The following is a 21,303-nucleotide window of genomic DNA, read 5'->3' on the forward strand; positions in this document are numbered from 1 at the left end:
GATCCTCCTGGGAAGTGTGAAATTGAAGGGGCAGGATTGCAGCTTGAAATTGATAGACAAATGGACAAGGAATATTTAATCACTTTGAGCAAGTTCAAATCTGCAGGGCCTGATGTACTGCATCCTAGAGTATTGGCTGAAGAACTCTTGGAACTACTGTCTTTATCTTTGCAAAATCATGGAGGATGAGTGAAGTGCCGGATGACTGGAGGAGGGCTAATGTTGTCCCTATCTTCAAAAAGGGCAAAAGGGAGGAACCTGGGAACTACAGACCAGTCAGCCTGACATCAATCCATTGGAAAATTCTGGAGCAGATTATAAAGCAGTCAATCAATGGTTCCTTCTCAAACTGGGAGGAGGTAACAAGCGGGGTAATGTAGGGCTCGGTCCTGGGCCCAGTGCTGTTCAATGTTTTTATTAAATGACTTTGATGAGGAGGTGCAGGGAATGCTTATCAAATTTGCAGATGATACAAAATCATGGGCTCAAGTTACAGGAAGCCAGACTTCGACTGAACATCAGGAAATACTTCCTAACTGTTAGAGAGGTACGACAATGGAACCAATGACCTAGGGAGGTGGTGGGCTCTCCAACACTGGAGGCATTTAAGAGGCAGCTGGACAGCCACCTGTCAGGTATGCTTTTAAGTTGGATTCAGCAGGCAGCGCCTACCCTGTGGAATTCCGTCCCTTTGAATATTAGGCAGGCGCCATCTCTGCTATCTTTTCAGCGCCTTTTGAAGACTTTCCTCTTTCAACAAGCCTTTAAAGTTGAGACCTATCCCAGTATGCATCTGTGTCAGAATTGTTTAATATGTGTTTTAATAATGTTTTAACCCTTTTTTAAAGTTGTTTTTTTTTTAAAAAAAATGTTTTTAATGCTCTTTTGTTTTAATATATTTTAAGATCTGTTTTCATGATGTTTTAAAGTGTTTTAGTGCTTTGTTTGCCGCCCTGGGCTCCTGCTGGAAGAAAGGGTGGGATACAAATTAAATAAATAAACAAATTCCTGCGCTGAGCAGGGGGTTGGGTTCGATGGCCTTATAGGCCCTTTCCAACTCTATGATTCTAACATCTGGAGGGCCACAGGTCTCCATCCTTGCTCAAAAGGACTTTTTGCCTACATACAACCTGAGTTCCATCCATATACTACTGGAGCATGACTTTACAACAGTATTTGTAAGACCAGAGGCACATTGAGAAGGAACTGCTTTTATTCCACAAGGTTCTTCTGGTGTTAAAAAGAGAGAGAAGAATATGGCCTTGCCTTCTCAGACAATCTCCCCACCCTATTATTAAACCAATACCTTAATTACAGTTTGAACAAATTGCTCCCTACGCTTATGACTTCCACACCTCTTGATCTTATAATTCCCACCTGCTGGTTGCCCCTTTGTGTGCCAATACAGCCTTGACAAAAATGAACAGCCCGCCTTGAAGATGAGAGGCTAGCAAAGCAGACACCTCCAGCCTAGTAATCACAGACACGGGCTGATCCTACAAGAGAGGAATCAGATAGCCAGGGAAATGGTGGGAATAACTCAGCTCTTTGCCATTGCCACCGTTTGTCTTCTGTTCTTTCAATTTCTCAAGCTAAGAAAGGCGAGTCGACATTTTCCGCCTGGGCCAACCCCACTCCCCATCATCGGAGGTCTCTGGCGTTTGGACTTGAGGCTGAGCCAAGAAACTTACACCAAGGTATTTCTTTGCCAACCAGAATTCCAGTATGTGACAAAGTAATTGAGATAAAACTGATTTCATATATCAGCAGCAGCAGAGGTAAGGAAGCATAGAATGCTTTGCAAAATTGTAACAGATTGTGCACATAATGGGGAAGAAATGCAATTTAGTCCGCATTTAAAGGCGAATCTACCTAATTCGCACTTTCAGAAACAATATGCAAACTGAAACATAGCTGTCCTTCGAAATTCACACTTCTGTGAATTTTGCACTGTAGTTCTCTAGGCTTGTAATGTATTAAAAATGTATATACTAGGGTAAAGTGTTAACAAAAATGAATATATTGGTGAAAATAGCATACAAGATGCATTATATTAGGGGAAATATAATATTGGGAAAATATCCTTTGATAAAATATGTAGGTTAGGCAAGATTGCATACAAAAATGTGTACAAATGTCAATTCACACTAAACATTTATTTATTTATTTATTTATTTATTTATTTATTTATTTATTTATATCCCACTTTTCCTCCCAGTAGGAGCCCAGCATGGCAAACTAAAACACTTTAAAACATCATGAAAACAGACTTTAAAGTATATTAAAACATAACATCTTTAAAAACATTATTTAAAAAAGCTTTAAAAACATCTTTTAAAAAACCCAACACACAACTTTTAAAACATCCTAAAAAGCGATTCCAACAGACGCAGACTGTGGAAAGGTCTCTACTTACAAGGCTTGTTGAAAGAGGAAGGTCTTCAGCAAGTGCTGAAAAGATAACAGAGATGGCACCTGCCTAATATTTAAGGGGAGGGACTTCCACAGGGTAGGTGCTGCCACGCTACAGATCCATTTCATAAGTTATGCGGAATGGACTTCCTGATAAGATGGTATCTGGAGGAGGCCCTCACCTGCACAGCGCAGTGATTGACTGGGTACATAAGGGTAAGACGATCCTTCAAGTATCCTGGACCCAAGCTGTTTAGGGCTCTGTACACCAAAACTAGAACCTTGAACTTAGCCCGGTTGCCAATGTGATGAATTTTCACGGGGACTTTTAAAAACTTGCAAACTGATCCTTGGGGCTGCCAGTTGTGTTGTGGTTTGGTGTGGGATTTGGCTTCCTCTGTCCTTCTTCCTCCAAGAAGCCATTTGGTTTAGGGTCTCACCATGGCTGGATCCTATCACCAGGTCACATGGTGCAACTGTGCAGTCATAACAACAACAACAACAATATGATGATGACGATGATTGATGATGATGAATGGAATTTTCTGAATATAGAGCTTTGCATTTCTAGAGGTTATTAGGAGACTTCTGTTTTCACAGGTAGACACACAGTTCACTTAGGTCTATCCTGAGATGTTGCAGAAAGAGATTTGAAGTATCAGGGCCGGCCCTCCCCTTAGGCAGAGTGAGGTGGCTGCCTTAGGTGGAGATGCTGGGGAGGGGGGGAGGACTTGGACTGACTTTGGGAGGGAGATTTTTTTTTTACAAGAATTGCCTGTAATGTTTGTTTTAAAAAATAAAATGAAATAAAACAAACTTTTGTTGGAATTATCCAAACTCCAGATTGCAAAGGATTATGGGAAGATCTTCACCATGTGGGTGGGACACAAGCCTATGATTATCCTCAATGGGTTCCAAGCCGTGAAAGAGGCCCTGGTCACTCACTCTGAAGAGCTCACCGGCAGGCCGGTCACACCTTTTGTGGCTGCCACAATGAAGGGAAAAGGTAAGCTAACTGTCTTTCTGTTAATAGGCAGAAGTGTTGAGATTTCTGAGCTCTTCCTTGATGGGATGCAACAAAATGGCCTCTACATCTGGGGCCATGGCTGGGGTGGGTGGCGGGTGAGGATACAGAATAAAACAGTGTCTGTGTCAGCTCCGTAGACAAAATGTTTCATTAACTCCCAAAATATTGTTCAAGGACAAAAAAGTTTGAAATAGACAAATCCATTTATTTCTAGTCCCTGTCACTTTTGCATGTGATGAAGAGATATGCTTTATACATAGACCATTAGTCCATCTCGCTTAGAGTTGTCTACTCCAGGGGTTGCCAGTGTGGTATCCGCATATGCCAATGTGCCCATCAGTACCTCCTAGGATGCCCATGAATGGCCTCAGTACATATCCTGTCAAAAATCCACAATTTGCTCCTGTTGCTCAGTTCCTGTTTGCACTGGTTTGGCATCTCCGACACACCTACATGGCAGCCATTTTGTGACTGCCATCCACAGCACTTTTTCAAAATTCCAAATATCCCACTGCCGTCAAAAAAGGGTTGGTGACCTCGGGCCTACTCTGGCAGTGGCTTTCTAAGGCAAGGGTATGGAATCTTTGGCCCTCCAGATGTCGCTAGACTGCAACTCCCATCACCCCTGACCATTGACCATGCTTGCTGGGGCTGATGGGAATTGTAGTCCAACAACATCTAGAGGGCCATAGTTTCCCCAGCCCTACTCTATCTACCTAATCTTTTTAGCTGAAGATGCCAGGAGTTGGATTTGGTACCTTCGGCTCTACCATTCAGTGGTTGCTCCTGAGCCCATTTCATCCTGAATCGATCTGTATTTTTTTTTTAAAAAGAAATCTGCATGAAAATGCTTTTTAAAATACAGATTTAAATATTTATTTTTACATGGATTTGTATCCATTTATTTATTCATTCATTTATTCATTATTTGATTCAGAGCTTGGAAAAGTTACTTTTTTGAACTACAACTCCCATCAGCCCCAGCCAGTATGGCCACTGGATTGGGCTGATGGGAGTTGTAGTTCAAAAAAGTAACTTTTCCAAGCTCTATATCCCATCCTTCCTTCCAATAGGAGCCCAGGGTGGCAAACAAAAGCACTAAAAACACTTTAAAACATAATAAAAACAGACTTTAAAATATATTAAAACATCTTAAAAACATTTTTAAAAGCTTTGAAAACACCTTTTTAAAAGAAAAGTTTAAAAAACATATTAAAAAGCAATTTCAACACAGATGCAGGCTGTGATAAGGTCTCAACTTAAAAGGCTTGTTGAAAGAGGAAGGTCTTCAGTAGGTGCCTAAAAGATAATAGAGATGGTGTCTGTCTAATATTTAAGGGTAGGGAGCTCCAAAGGGTAGGTGCCACTATACTAAAGGTCCATTTCCTATGTTGTGCAGAACAGACCTCCTGATAAGATGGTATCTGCAGGAGGCCCTCACCTGCAGAGCACAAGGATCAGCTGGGTATATAAGGGATAAGACAGTCTTTCAGGTATCCTGGTCCCAAGATGTATAGGACTTTGTACACTAAAACTAGAACCTTGAACTTAGTCCAGTAGCTAATAGGCAGCCAGTGAAATTCTTTCAGCAGAGGGGTAACGTATTGGCAATACCCTGCCCCAGTGAGCAGTCTCGCTGCTGCATTTTGCACCAGCTGCAGTTTCTGGACCAACCCCAAGGGCAGACCTAAATAGAGCGCATTACAGTAATCCAGCCTGGAGGTTACCAGTGCATGGACAACAGTGGTCAGGCTATCGAGACAAAAGCTGTGATGGCTCATTTAGGAAGTCCAAAAGCTGGTGGACAACTAGGTGCCAATCTACACATCAGTCCAGAAGGTTCAGATTAGATGAGTTTGAATTGGAATTAATAAAGACTGAATTCCTCAAGCTTTCCTAGACAAATTGCTTCACAAACATATAAGGAGGCTGGATCTGCTCACCCTCTCTGCTGAGCTGGGGAGCAGGCACAGAACATGGCAAAAGAAGCAAGCATTATTCTTTGCCATAGCCAAGTCATTCTCTGTTTGAGGAGAGGTTGCTACCCCTTGCTCCAATGGCGTGGACTGTTTGTGGCACTGCCTATTATCAATGGGCAGGGCATTCCAAAGCATAGGTGCTGCCACACTGATGGATCAGATTGCTTGCAAGTGGAATGAATGTGATTGTATTGTGTAAATCTTTTGTAAGCTGTTTTTAGAGGCCCTTGGGGTTCAGGGCCGGCCCTACCTTTTATCACAGTGAGTCAGCTGTCTCAGAAGATGAATGCTAGGGGGAGGGAGTAGTGGCAAGATGTTGAAAGACAGATGTGCCCTCAGGTGTGTTGGTGGAGCATCACCTGGCCTGTTGCTGATGTAAGATAGGGATGCCAGAGAATTCTGACAAAATGGGGGCAAAAATGGCCAAAGTCCACTTTATTTGTACCATGTCCAGCCTTTCAGAACCCTTGTCGGCATTCATGGCTATTCATATAGTCTACTCCATATGGATGATATATGGAGAGAGCCAATTATTCAAAAAAAAAAAAAAAAGGAGCTCTGTTTGACACAAGATGTGCCCGTTATCCAATGGCATATAGGTTGTCTAAAAGCAAAATAAAAGTGTTGGTTGCAGTTGCCCCAACTTTTGCATAAGATCTGCCAAATAGTTGTTTAACACTTTGAAAAATGCTTCTACAATGTATTCTGCAATATCAGGAGTTCTGTTTGCAACTGGTCACATCTGGAAGCAGCAGAGGCATTTTAGCCTGACAACTCTGCGGAATTTGGGAATGGGGAAGAAGGGCCTGGAGTACCGAGTGCAACAAGAGGCAAATCATCTGGTTGAATTCTTCGCAAGCAAAAGAGGTCAGAAACATCCCTATTACTATAGACTGAAGACACTCCACTTTTATCAGCTTATGAACTAATCAGTACTAGGGGCCTGTGCTAATAATGGAGAAACTCAAGGTTAATTTCCCAATGCAGTCACAGAGTTAGGACCAGTCTCTGTTTATGTGAACACAGGGCCAGCACTAGAGGGCGGCCAGGTCGGGCCCTGGCCAAGGGCCCCTGCAGCCAAGAGGGGCCCCTGAAGGGCCCCTCGTTAGGGTGGGAGAGTAGTGCTCCCCTTCCACGATCCGCGGCAGGATCCCTGCCACAGATCGCAGGGATGGAGCTTCCAGGCAGCCTGCCCATTTGCCCACTCCACCTACCTCTCTCCTGTATTCTACTGTTGCGCACTGTGCACACAGGACTACCATCAACCAAGATGGTGGCGGAGGCTTCTTTAAGGGGCTGATGCCCCTACTGCCATCTTGGTTCATGGCAGGCATGTGTGTGCACATAGCATACCACGCATGCATGCCATCAACCACGATGGCAGCAGGGCATCAGCCCCTTATTTATTTATTTATTATTTATTACATTTATACCCCACCTTTCTTTTTCATGAAACCCAAGGTGGCTTACATATGGTTCCCAGGTGGTCTCCCATCCAGGCACTGACCAGACCTGACCCCGCTTAGCTTCAGCAGGGAACTGGCCTTATGTGCCTTCAGACCACAGCCAGGGACCCTTAGACAAGCCTCCGCCGCCACCTTGGTTGATGGCAGCCCTGCGCATGCAGCACACGCAGCAGCAGAACACAGGAGAGAGGTAGGTGGAACAGGCAGGAGCTGTGTGCCCAGGGTAGGCTGGTGTCGGCCCTGGGTGAACATGTTTGTGGCATGAGACTGACCCGTGACAGGGCCTTCTCGGTGCCACTTCACCGTTTGTGGAATGCCGTCCCTGGTGAGGTGCCTCTGTCTCCTTCATTACTGATTTTCAGGAATTTAAAAACATCCATGTTTACCCAGGCATTTGATGGCTGAAAGGCACTGTTCCTGGCAACCCTGAGATGACTGTTTTTATGGTGTTTAAAACTTTAATTATTGATGCGTCTGCCACCCTGGGCTTCTTTGGGAGGAAGGGTGGGATATAAACTGAAATAATAATGATGATGCTTAAGTTTCTAGGCCTCATGTGTGCAGACTGAAAAACATGGACATTTGTAGACTGTGCCTGCTGAAGCTTTGGAATTTATGCAGAAGATCAGGGAATGCGTGCCCCAACCACGTACTTATACCTGCAAGTCTGTGGAGACAGCCCTTCCGCCCCTCACCTCAGCCTTCAGAAATGACTCCACCCCAGAATCCTTCTCAGTGCAATAGCTAGGAGGGTGCTTTGCTGCTGACAGAGCAACATCTAAGGTAGCAGGAGGCTTACTGGCCCCAGTGGAATCAACAACTAAGAAATAGAACATGGGCGTTTTCATGGTAAACCTCCTTCCCCCCAACTGCTAGATTTCCTGCTGGCCTTTCGGGGGAAAATATTTGGCTCAGTAATAGACAGGTCTGAATGTTAAGTGATGACCATTTATTATGCTGTCTTTTCAGGGCAGGCCATGAACCCTTCCTTCGCCATCTTCCATACGGTCTCCAATGTGATCTCATCTGTGGTGTTTGGGCATCCCTTCTCTTATGATGATGAAAACTTCCGGGAGTTGGTTAAGGCTGTTATGTTTATGTTCCATTTTTTGCCCAGCCCCTTTCACATTGTGAGTTCCCTCCCCCCTTTTAAAAACAAAATGAGCCTTTTTTAAGTATTAGAAAATGCTATACAAATCTCAAAATCCACAGATGGGTCTGATCAAGTAGTTTTTGGTGATCTCCACTTGCCCAGGATAATATGATCTCATAATGGTATATTAAACAAGCCAATAAGCAAAGAAGAAATAAGAGAATATATTCAGAAAGCAAAAGAAAAGAAAAGCCCCAGGTTCAGATTAAGAATGGGGTTCGCTGCCTAGTTGAGATCCGCTTGTATTCCCATCCACCTTTCTTGTTGTTCCCTCTTGCTTTTTTACTTGCCAATTCGATCTGGTATTTTTTTGGGGGGGGGGGTTGCTTGCAAAAAGAAACTGAGTAATTTTTAACGTAAATGCTTATGTAAATGATTGCGGTGTTCCACGTGGTTTATTTTTTCCTATTTATCACACCTACACACTGTTACGAATGCATCAATTTAGAGGAAATTACGAAGATAATTAGGTAAAATCAGGGGGGGGGAACTGTGCTGATTACAGCCACGGCCCACCGCAAGAAATCAGTACCAGTCTGAAAAGATAGCGGACTGTTGGATTCAATTGAAATCTGGTACTCAGTCCGATTTAGTGGATATTCTCCCCCATTGCTAATCCAGATGGACATGGAATGGAATTTCCTCCTACTTGGAGCAAGGGCAGGATATAAATACAATAAATAAATAAATTTACAGTGAAAATTTGGCTTTGATATTGAAAGGTTTGTATAATTATCGCTTAGATAGAGGTATAATTCCTGATAGCTGGAACAAGGCAAGAGCGTTATTAATTCCTAAAGAGGGGAAGGATTTTGCTAGGTTAGAGTTTTATAGGTCAAGATCACTTTTGAATATAGATTATAAAGTTATAGAAAGTATAATGGTAGCTCTTCTGTTCTGATTTCTAAAATTCCTTTCACACTGTAATACCTGTTGCATTAAGGAACTGTGGCTTTTTCGGTTGATATACTGGCATTTTGTGCAACTGTCTTTCACACATCTGCGATGAATGTCTTGTTTTTGTCCCTCACACATGCACACTGTAGTTCCCCGCTGTGTAGGAGGTCTAAGATCTTGTCCCATCGCCATGCAACCCCTCTCCCTTTAGCATCTGACATATATATTTTTTTTAGTTGTATAGATACAGGAGGGTGTGTGGGAAATTCTGCTGCTACCCACATCTATGCTGGAATACTGGTACAATTTTCATCAGGCAAAAAAAGCTCGCATGCCTAAAGGGTGGAACGCACTGCATGCTGGGATGCCTGTCACATGCGCAGCTGCAGCTAGCGAAAAAGTCCCACAATTTTCCAGGTTCCCAGCCTTGCAAATGGATTATTTCTGGTATTATTTATCACGGCAATTTGCACTAAACTTGCACTATATTCCACTAGATTTCCGGAGCTAGCTTGTACATTGTGTGAAAGATCAAATATAACGTGCAAATTACCAGGTAAGAAATGGTCAGAAAAACGGAATAAAGTCTAGTGTGAAAGCAGCCGTCATCTAGCATCCTGTTTTCACAGTGGCCAACCAGATGCCTATGGGAAGCCCACAAGCAGGACTTGAGTGCAACAGCATTCAGAAGCATACTGCCTCCAACAGCATTCATCATGGCTAGTGGGCTTTTGACAGTTTTACAAAATGCTAGTCTTGGCATTCTACATTAGAAGGTTGTTTTTCATTGTTTTTAGAATGTTGTTTTAACCATGTTTAGAAGTTCTAATTGTATGGTCTTAGCACTGACATGCTTGCCACCCTGGGCTCCGTTGGAGGAAGGGTGGGCTATTAAATAAATAAATGTAATGTTGGTCCTCCAGAGACAAAAGCCAAACTCGCAATCAATTAAACAAGTTAAGTTTATTTACCAGTTTTCTCTAAGGAAGCAGTGCTGAAGAAGCGACTGACTCTTCATCGTACAAGATCCCTTCCACGTGCCATAATTATGTGGTCATGGAAAGTCTTTGCACACACTGCCAAACTACACCCACATGCCCTTCAAGGAGCTACAACTAATGTGGCAGAGAAAATTGATCGTATTAAGAGTGCTATTCTGTGCGCTGTGGACACAGTGAGCGAGCCAGAGGTGGCCAGTGGTGCTCCAGTGATGTGGGATTGGTTCCAGCTTCTTCCTTCTGATGAAGTGGACAATGTGCTTTCAACCTTAAAGCCAACCACTTGCTTACTCGACCCTTGCCCATTGTGGCTCATTATGAGCTGCAAGGACAGACTGGGCGAGGGGATCAAGATGGTGGTAAATACATCCCTGGAAGAAGGAGTAATGCCATCAGCTCTCAAGGAGGCAGTAATAAAACCAATTCTAAAGAAGCCCCCCTTGGATCCCCAAAATCTGAACAACTTTCGCCCAGTCTCAAATCTGTCATTCCTGGGCAAGGCGGTTGAGCGGGTGGTGGCGAAGCAGTTGCAAGCGCATTTGGAGGAAGCAGATTATCTGGATCCATTTCAATCAGGCTTCAGGCCAGGACATGGGACTGAAACGGCCTTGGTCGCCTTGGTGGATGATATGAGGAGGGCGTTGGATGGGGCAAATGCACCTTCCTCGTCCTCCTGGATCTCTCAGAGGCTCTTGATACCGTTGACCACGGTATCCTTCTGGACCGCCTGAAGAGGTTAGGCATAGGGGGCACTGTATTGCAGTGGTTCCGTTCCTTCCTCTCTGGTACGTACCAGAGAGTGGCATTGGGGGATGAGGTTTCGGATCCTTGGCCTCTCACTTGTGGGGTGCCACAGGGCTCCATCCTCTCCCTGATGCTGTTCAACATCTATATAAAGCCGCTGGTGGCTATCATCAGAGGATTTGGGCTGCAGTGTCACCAGTATGCGGATGACACGCAGCTCTATCTCTCATTCAAATCTTCACCAAGGTTGGCTGTAGAAACCCTATCCAAGTGCCTGGAGTCGGTGAGTGGCTGGATGGGAAGGAATAAGCTGAAGCTGAACCCTGACAAAACTGAGGTACTGTTTGTGGGAGACAAGGGAAGGTTGGGGGATGTTGACCTGGTGCTCAATGGGGTACAACTGCCCCTGAAAGACCAGGTCTGCAGCCTGGGGGTCATTCTTGACTCCCAACTGTCCATGGAGGCTCAGGTCTCGGCTGTGAGCTGGGTGGCGCTGTATCAACTCCATCTGATACGGAGGCTGCGCCCCTACCTTCCCAATCATCTGCTCCCATCGGTGGTACATGCCCTGGTCTCCTCTTGCCTAGACTACTGTAATGCGCTCTACGTGGGGTTACCCTTGAAAACGGTCCAGAAGCTGCAACTGGTACAGAATGCGGTGGCTAGCCTGATTAAAGGCAGCCACCGGCGAGATCACATCACGCCAGTGCTAAAGGAGTTGCACTGGTTACCGGTTGTTTTCTGGGCCCAATTCAAGGTGTTAATTCTGACCTTTAAAACCCTATACGGTTTTGGCCCAGTCTATCTGAAGGAGAGCCTCCAGCATCAGCAGCGATGCCGCCCAACAAGATCAGCCTCAAAAGGCCTTCTCTCTATCCCACCAGTTAAAACAGCTAGACTGGTGAGAACTAGGGAGAGGGCTTTTTCAATGGTGGCCCCCACTTTGTGGAATTCCCTCCCAAATGATCTCCGCCATGCCCCCTCTATGATGAGCTTCAGCCGGGCCTTGAAAACCTGGCTCTTCAGGCAGGCTTTTGGGGTGGGCTAGGTTTTATTATTATTGTTGAGATTTTTAATGTTTTAATGTATTTGTATGTTTTTATTTTGTACGTCGCCCAGAGTGGCTGGACAGCCAGCCAGATGGGCGACTAATAAATAAATAAATAAATAAATAAATAAGAGCATCCTCTTTAATCTCTCCGTCTCCAGGCATACGATCTTTTCCCATGGCTTATGCCCTATGTGCCTGGACCTCACCAGAAGGCTTTTGCTTGCTTGGAGTACGGACACACATTTATAAGGGGTGAGATCAGAAGCCATGAGGAGACGAGGAACCCCAACGACCCACAGGATTTTATTGACTACTATCTGGATCAGATAGAAAAAGTAAGTTATGTGGAGCTAGAGATGGTTTGAAGGAACAGGTGACGTACCAGTACATACAGACAGCTGCAGGTTTATTTATTTCTTTCTTACATTTGTATCCCACATTTCTTCCATGGAGCTCAATGTGGCATACATGGGTCTCCCCTCCCCATTTTATCCTCACAACAACCCTGTGAGGTAAGTTAGGCTGAGAGAAAGTGACTGGCCCAAGATCACCCAGTGAGCTTCGTGGCCAAGTGGGGATTTGAACTCTGGTCTCCCAGGTCATAGTCCAATGCCTTAACCATTACACCACACTGGCTTGATGGGTCTGCATCTAGGGAAAGGAAAGAGCATGAGGAAACAGCTGATGGTTCTGTTCTGGAAATACTTGCACAAGAGCAGTGCTCCAAAGGTAAGATCAGGGGTCGCCAATGTGGTGCCCTCCAGATATTGTTTAATTCCATTTCCCATCCTCCTTGACCATTGGTTATGCTAGCTGGGGCTAGCAGTAGTCCGACAACACCTGGAAGTCACCATGTTGGCCACCTTTGGGTCAGATCCATGGCAGTCCTTATGCTTTGCAAGAGATTGTGCAACCTCTTGGGCAAAATCAAAAGCAGGGGCAAAGAACCTGTGGCCCTTCAGATACTATTGGACTCCCACTCCTTTGAGCCCCAGCCAGCACGGCTTGCATGCAGAAGGTCCCAGGTTCAAGCCCCACATAGTGCTGTAAACAGTCCTGTCTTCCCCCAAAGGATCCTGGGAACTGTAGCTTGTTAAGGGTGCCGAGAGGAGAGCCCTTATTCCCCTTGCAGAGCTGCAATTCCCAGAGTTCCATGGGAATAGGGACTGATTGTTAAATCACTCTAGGGATTGTAGCTTTGTGAGGGGAAGAGGGGTCTCCTGACAACACTCAGCTCATTATCAAACTACAGTTCCCAGGAACCTTTGGGGGAAGACAGGACTGTTTAAAGTGGTATGACATTTATTTAAATGTATGGTGCAGGGGGGGGCCTCTAGTTTTCCTGCTCAAGCTTTTCGTCATTTCAGCAGCCTAACTTTTAGAAGAAGGGGGGGGGTTGAAACCCTATTTTTGTTGCTGTTATTAGACATATATTTATTTGCTTGACAGCCAGTGTGGCATAGTGGTTAGAGTGTCAGACTATGACCTGGGAGACCAGGGTTCGAATCCCCATACAGCCATGAAGCTCACTGGGTGGCCTTGGGCCAGTCACTGCTTCTCAGCCTCAGAGGAAGGCAATGGTAAACCCCTCTGAATACTGCTTACCATGAAAACTCTATTCAGAGGGTCGCCATAAATCAAGATCTACTGAAGGCAGTCCATTCCATTCCCATTATTTCCTTATTATTACATTCTAGGCCACCCTTCATCCCAAAGGGATGTCAGGGTGGCCAACAACAAATTGCTAAAGTGCAGTATTTCAACATTAAAAAAGAACCAGAAAAGCAGTAATTTAAACCTGTATGATGGAATTAGATTCCTTCACCTGATAGTGACAATGAGGACAACTAGATTTCTAATGGAAGTGAGTACCACAACAGAGAAGGCCTTGTCATGGGTCACTATACAGCGTATCATAATTGTCACTGGGACCTCAAGTAGGGTCTCCCCTTGCCTTTATTGCAGCATAGTACTGGGATACTGGGAGGCTGGTCCATTAGAGCAAATAGGGCACAGCCCCATCATCCTCTTCCTTGATTCCGCCAACCACTTCTGCCTTGATACTTACAACCACTCCAGAGGGTGGCCCTGGCTGTTGGCTGGCCTCCTCCTCCTTAGTCTTAGTGCTGCTTTTGTAGAACTCAGCAGGGGAAGGATGGGGGCAAAAGTAGCATTGGTTGGCTCCGCCTGCCTTTGGCTGTGTCTCTGTGGGCCCGTCCATACCTAACTGCAAAATCCACATTTTCCATATTCGGTTGATGGCTTCGACATCCATACATGTCCTGTTTCTGGTTGGATTATTGTGAAAAGCCAATTATCAAGCTTCCATATGTATGGGCTTTTTTTGTCGTTGTTAAAATAGCTTTAGCACTGCCAACTTCCCTAAGTCCACCCTTTTTCAGTGATTGGTTCATAACGGTCATTTGCTTTCTGTGCACTTTTTTGGAAAGAATGCCTTGGCTCTTGGCTGGCTTCCTCCTCCTTAGGGCTCATCCAAACTCACCCGGATAATCCACATTTTCCCTATTCGCTTTGTGATTGACCAGTCCCCACTTCGCCTGTTTTTTTGCTTTTTTTAATGTTCAGAAAACCACTGTTTTTGCGGCCACACATCAAACATTTTTTCCGGTTTTTCCCAAAGTCCAACCTCTAACTCCGCCCGTATGAGCCAATTGGTCCACAGAATATGACGTGTGCTCTCCCCCCCTGCACCGAAGCACACTAACGCAGGCGCTTGCATGCAAGGGCGGGAAATTTGAATTTAAGTTCCTGTAATGGAGGACGATCGAGGGAGCTAGTGGAGGGTGAGCGAGCAAGCAGGCGCGAGCCAAGAAATCCCCAGCCAGGCAAGGTGGGAGTTGCAATGGAAGCAACATGCCATCCACAGCCCCCTCGGTTACCCGGGATGGGATGGGATGCGATGGGGGAGGGAAAGCCTGCTTTGGTTTGTGCCACCTTTGAGTTACGACACTGAAGTTGGTTCCTAGTTCCCAGTTCCTTATTTGCTTGAAAGTTCAAAACATTAAAAAAGAAGTAAAGTTGACAGCTGGTTTTGTAGAACTCCGCAGGGAGAAGGATGGGGACAAAAGTAGAATTGGTTGGCTCCGCCTGCCATTGGCTCTGTCTGTGGGCCTGTCCATTTGTTGTTGTTATGTGCCTTCAAGTTGATAATGACTTATGGTGACCCTATGAATCAGCGACCTCCAAGAGCATCTCTCATGAACCACCCTGTTCAGATCTTGTAAGTTCAGGTCTGTGGCTTTCTTTATGGAATCAATCCATCTCTTGTTTGGCCTTCCTCTTTTTCTACTCCCTGCTGTTTTCCCCAGCATTATTGTCTTTTCTAGTGACTCATGTCTCAATATTTTGTAGTTGCCTGGTTGAAAATGTCCCATTCCCATCCATTTTAATTCACTCACGCCAAGTATTGTAATGTTGATACGCTCCATTTCTTGCTTGACAATTTCTAACTTTCCCTGGTTCATGCTTCTCACATTCCATGTTCCTATTGTGTGCGTTGTACAACTCCAGACTCTCCTTTCGCATCTGTGTGCATCAGCCTCTGGGCTTCCTTTCGGCTTTGACCCAGCTGCGTCATTAGTCACAGCGCTACTCGTACTTGTCCTTTGTTCTTCCCATACCTAACTGAAAAATCCACATTTTCCATATTCGGTTGATGGCTTTGACATCCATACATATCCTGTTTGTGGTTGTATTGTGAAAAGCCAATTATTAAACGCCCATATGTATGGGCTTTTTTTGGTCATCATTAAAATTGCTTTAGCACTGGCCACTTCCCTAAGTCCACCCCTTTTCAGTGATTGGTCCATAACGGTCATTTGCTTTTTGCGCCCTTTTTTGGAAGAATGCAGAAACGTATATCTGTTGTCATTTTATTTCCATGCATGCGCAGGTTTGTGGATGTGCTGTTGAGTGGGAAGGAGACAAGGGGCTTGGCATATGATGGAGGAACACCCATGGACCAGCTATTGCAGGAAAGTCCACAGCGTTGCATCCGAGCGCACGGACGTTAATGCAATTGATGATCAGTTTAGAAAAGCATATCTGTTTTTGGTGGCATTGCTCATGGGAGAGCCCGTGTGGTGTAGTGGTTAAGGTGTTGGACTACGGCCTGGGAGACCAGGGTTCGAATCCCCACATAGCCATGAAGCGCACTGGGTGACCTTGGGCCAGTCACTGCCTCTCAGCCTCATGAAAACCCTGTTCATAAGGTCGCCATAAGTCGGGATCGACTTGAAGGCAGTACATTTACATTTTTGCTAATGGGGATTTGTGAATGCAAAAATCCATACTAGCTTGCAACATCATATGGACGGCGGTGAATTAATGAGGACACAAGGCTCTAACATTGCAGGTTATACAGTCGTATGGGCAGGTCCTGCAATTGGCGCTGGGCTTTGCCTACTCTTGGTCTCCCCGTCTTCCGCCATACCAGTCCCAACGGGCACCAGCCACCACTGACAGAATTTATGCTGTCAAGGGGCCCAGAAAAGGAAAGAGGCGAGGGGCTGTGGACGCAAAGAGGCAGCCATCACTTTAACCTTGCTTTTCTCTTGTGGACATCAACAGACCAAAGATGACCCCTACAGCACATTCGATGAAGAAAACATGCTCCACGTCATCACGGACTTCTTCGCAGCAGGGACAGAGACAACCTCCGTAACGCTTCTCTGGGCTCTCGCATACATGGTAGCTCATCCTGATGTCCAAGGTAAGGCTTCTATTAAAAAGCCCCAGCATGCTTTGTTTGATAGAAACCAGACATTGCAGGAAGGTCAGTGTTACCATGCGCACAACTGGCTGAACGAGAGAGGAGATTTTAGCAGTCCATTCCTCTGAAGCAAAGAGGTGATTTCAAAACCTTGCCTCACAGCTATCATGCCCACCCACAGACGACCATCACCACCATTTGTTGTTGTTATGTGCCTTCATGTCAATCACGACTTATGGCGACCTTATGAATCAGTGACCTCCAAGAACATCTGTCATGAACCACCCTGTTCAGATCTTGTAAGTTCAGGTCTGTGGCTTCCTTTATGGAATCAATCCATCTCTTGTTTGGCCTTCCTCTTTTTGTACTCCCTTCTGTTTTCCCCAGCATTATCGTCTTTTCTAGTGAATTACGTCTTCTCATGATGTGTTCAAAGTATGATAACCTCAGTTTCATCATTTTAGCTTTTACTGATAATTCTGGTTTAATTTGTTCTAACACCCAATTATTGGTCTTCTTAACATTTTTTGGTAACTGAGCAGCAAGTCTGATTTCACCATGAAATACTTACCACGTAGATCAAGGTTGGGGAGCAACAGGCCCAGGGCCCAAATGTGGCCCCAGAGGCTTCTGTACCTGGCCCTCACTAACTCTTCCCAAGCCATGCCCTTCGCTGGCTCTGTTTTGCATCCTGGATGCTTTTGCCTGACTGGAAACTTGGACTCCAACAATGTCTTTCGTGTGCCTGGGGGGAGGACACAGAGGGCTGTGTTTGAGTGTGTGTGTAGAAACTAGTCTCCTGTTCAAAATTAAAATTTTCCTTCACTGCTCCATTTCCTTCTGCCTCTGGCCCCACGCAGCACTGGCAAGGGCTCCCCCGGAAGGTTTTGCAGAAGGCTGCAAAAGATTCCCAAGTCCTGACACAGATAAAGTATTAACTTATCTTAATGATTGCCAAAGTCACATGGGGTACTCTGTGCACAATAATACATTTTTCTCCCCTTAAGATCTGACTTGCCATGGTTATTTCTCTCTCCACATATACTGTATATACTGTGTTTTTCCCACCAGAGAAGGTCCAACAGGAGCTACATGCCATCCTGACACCTTCTCACGAAATCCGTTATGAGGATCGGAAGAGGCTGCCATATACCAACGCTGTCATCCACGAGGTCCAGCGATTCTGCAATGTTCTGCTGGTTGGATCCTTCAGAGAATGTATAAAGGACATAACCTTGCAGGGATTTCGTATTAAGAAGGTATACAGGCTGTCCTCCTTCTGCACAGCAGTGGTGGCTGGTGACTCCATGTCAGACTAAAACCCGGAGTGGATTCCACTGCCCCACTGACAGGGGGATGCATATGGAATAAGCAATATGGAATATCATATGAAAACAGAGGCAGATATAGCACAGTGGGGAGGAAAGCCTGGCTGGGAGTCCAGAGTCTGGGAGTTCAAATCCCTGCTCGTGTCTCCTGGGTGTCAACGCCAGCTAAATATCACCCCCACAGGGAGTGGCTCAGGGGTTACGTGCCCTGCCACCTGTGCAGCTGTGGGCAAGCGGCATAGTCCCAAGGAGCCCAGTTGCCCCCCAGCTGGCAGTTGTGGACAAGGCAGGGGCTGGCTTGTGCAGCTGTGGCAAGCTGAGCAGGCCCTGGCCAGCTGGGGAGGACTAGCCTCAGAGGGAGGCAATGGTATACCCCCTCTGAATACCGCTTACCATGAACACCCTATTCATAGGGTAGCCATAAGTCGGGATTGACTTGAAGGCAGTCCATTTCCATGAAAACGCTTAAGATTCGGTTCCTCCTGTGATTTCACATCTTCTGTCCAGCTGAAGTGAATATGCAGAAAACCCACTCCTAAAACCTTTTGCAACCACATCAGCAGTGGAGAATGGAATGAAGAAATCACCCAGTGCAGATCTATCCAGGAGCTCATTTATCTGTTCAAACATGAATATGTTGAAACTGAGGTTTTGTTTTTCCTTCAGGGTACTGTCATCATCCCAGATGTAGCTTCTGTCTTGTATGACCCTGAACACTGGGAGACACCTCATCAGTTCAACCCGAATCACTTCCTGGATAAGGATGGACATTTCTTCTGCAAGGAAGCCTTCATTCCCTTTGCAGTAGGTAAATGTGCCCCCTAGGGATGGGAAGGTCTGTCACTTCTGGTTTTCTCTGGGTCTCATTTTTCCCAGTCTTAAATTCAGTTCTCTGCATTTCTGCAGCAGTTGGCAAATTTCTTTAAAAAAACAACACAGGAAAATTCTTCAGCATTTTAGTGCAAATTTATCTTAATAAAGACTTTTTGTATGCAGATTTTGACTAAAATACACATTTTTGCAAGCAACTTTCCCCAGATATAATACATATATGTAATTTTCACGAATATATTCATTTTTATGCACACTTTCCCCGAATATATGCATTTTTGTAATCACTGATTGGAGAGCTGCATCACGAACTTCAGATATGGGCAAATTTCAAAGGATGGCTGTGTTTCGGTTCTCTTACTGTTTTGGAAAGCACGAATTTGATAGATTCGGGTTTGAATGTAAACCGAATTGGATTTCTCCTCCATCCTTAATCCCTTGTTACTTTGCAGGGCTGGCGTACTGCCAATGTGATGTAGTGGCTAGAGTGCTGGACTAGGACCTGGGAGACCAGGGTTTGAATCCCCAATCAGCCGTGAAGCACACTGGGTGACCTTGGGCCAGTCACTGCCTCTCAGCCTAACCTACCTCACAGGGTTGTTGTTGGGAATAAATTAGGAAGGGGAGAACCATGTACACAACTTTGAGCACCTTGGAGGAAAAGTGGGATATAAATGCATTAATTAATTAATAATCCACTTCCTGCAATGTGGGTACAATAATATGGATTTTATCTGCACTGGCCCAGGCTGAATATATTTTTTTTAATGTTTACAAATGCATGTGGGGGGGGGGAACACACATTTTCTTTGGTGTGAAATTGACTAAATTTCCTTTCCACGATATCAATCATTGCTGCAACTTAATTCACTGAATAAAAACGCAGGATAGTTTTTCAGAAAACAAATGAGCAGAACAGTGCCTGGGCATTTTGCCTCCTATGTCAGGTTCTACAATGATAGTTATGATGGCCAACCTGAACTATTTCCTCCCCCCTTCCCCCCAAGAAAAATACTTGCGGATACCCATGATGTATGTTATATTGTGTGTGTGTAATTTAAGACTTGCAAGATGAGTCTTAAGTGTGCAACACACCTGTACTTAACCCTGAGGATCAGGGTTACTTTTTACTTCCAACTAAGGAATAAGCACAACCAGCCAACCCAGTTATCAATGCTTTTCCTTCCTCTCTGTGCAGGACATCGTGTATGTGTGGGTGAGCGCTTGGCACAGACTGAACTCTTCATTGTCTTCACAAACCTTCTGCGGGCTTTTAAACTCCAACTTCCGGAAGGAATTAAAAGTATCAACACTGAACCAGTGACAGGGGGATTAGCAATGGTGCCACACCCCTATAAGATCTGTGCAGTTCCTTATTAGGTTCCAGAGTGAAAGAACATATTTGCATGCAGAACAAAGGTGGATTTCCTGCAGAAGCAAGATTACAAATATATTTCTGTTTTCATACAGGTGGATCTTCTTTTACCTTAAGTCCCTGCTGAATGGGTTCACATACCCATTCATGCTCTTCCTATAATGTTTTGCACCCTAATGACTAATCATGGCCATGTTTTCTCTCTGTCACTGTAGTTTTTCCTTCCATTCACCCACTCCTGTCCATAAAATGTTTAGAATTGCCTTTCCGTAATAGTTTTTGTGCATCTAAATAATATGATAGGATGTCAGTCTAGATAAATAAATCAGGGGTTCCCAACACATGGTCCATGGACCACCCGTGGACCACCAGCTTCATTTAGGTTGTCTGCGTGTGTCTGCAGATTTGTGGCTGAAGACAGGAGACAGCACATCAATCACATTAAATACTCATGTTGATTTTAATTGGATGTTTATATTCCTTCTTTAGTTTCTTATATTGTATTTTATTGTGTTACAATTTGAATTCTATGGAATGCAATAAAATATAATATATATAAAAATAAAACCTTTTTTTTAAAAAAAAACCAATAAAAATCCTACATCATCTAGCACAGCACCTGCTACAACAGGCAGAAAAATCATCTAAGTGGTCCATGTGATATCCCTGTATATATAATACTGTAAATATGGTAAGTGCGGGTTTATTAGAGTAAATGAGGTAAGTGGACTAAGTGAAAGGGGGAGTACATGGGTTGGAATGTTGATGAGTGTTGTATTATGATTGGTTGAGTGTTTGAGGGTCTGAAGGTATAAATGAGAGGATGACAGTTGAGGGGGGGAAGAAGTTGGTTGGTGGAGTTGGTTGATTTTGGGAGGCTTTTGTGGGGTGGATTGGATTAGGTGGGTAGTGAGGCAGGTTATTGACGACTAGAAACATAAAGAGTAACGCAACTTATGAAACCACATGCTTGCTGACTATACCTTTAAGTAGTCTTGTTATTCCCTGTGTATATAAATAAATATTTCTTGGTTTACCAGAACGCCTGATCCTTGGCTGGGTTTACACAGACCAGAAAGGTGGGCAGGGCATATACCAAGGTTGGGAAACAGTATCAATGGTGGCAGCGGTGAAGAGATAGTGTAACATCATCAGGTATCCAGAGCAACCCAGGGCTGTATTCTTTATAGGCACAAATATACAGAGGGGTTGTGGCCAGCAAGTGCACCCAGACACAAAGTAGCAATAAGCCAGGAGGAGACTAAGGCACAGTCTCAAGGCAATATTGTTTTATAGGGAGTGTCTGATGG

The 21,303-nt window shown here is 44.8% G+C and overlaps 1 protein-coding gene across 1 annotated transcript; it reads left to right on the forward strand.

Annotated features, from left to right (window-relative positions):
• Positions 1-1,526: 1,526 nt before the first annotated feature.
• LOC133389576 (cytochrome P450 2C21-like) lies at positions 1,527-19,998 on the forward strand. The gene is made up of 9 exons (XM_061637512.1): positions 1,527-1,697; positions 3,256-3,418; positions 6,136-6,285; positions 7,854-8,014; positions 11,886-12,062; positions 16,318-16,459; positions 17,531-17,718; positions 18,454-18,595; positions 19,817-19,998. The coding sequence occupies exons 1-9, from the start codon at positions 1,527-1,529 to the stop codon at positions 19,996-19,998; spliced, it is 1,476 nt and encodes a 491-aa protein (XP_061493496.1).
• Positions 19,999-21,303: the final 1,305 nt, after the last annotated feature.

Source organism: Rhineura floridana, chromosome 7 (assembly GCF_030035675.1).
Source record: "Rhineura floridana isolate rRhiFlo1 chromosome 7, rRhiFlo1.hap2, whole genome shotgun sequence".
NCBI lineage: Eukaryota > Metazoa > Chordata > Lepidosauria > Squamata > Rhineuridae > Rhineura > Rhineura floridana.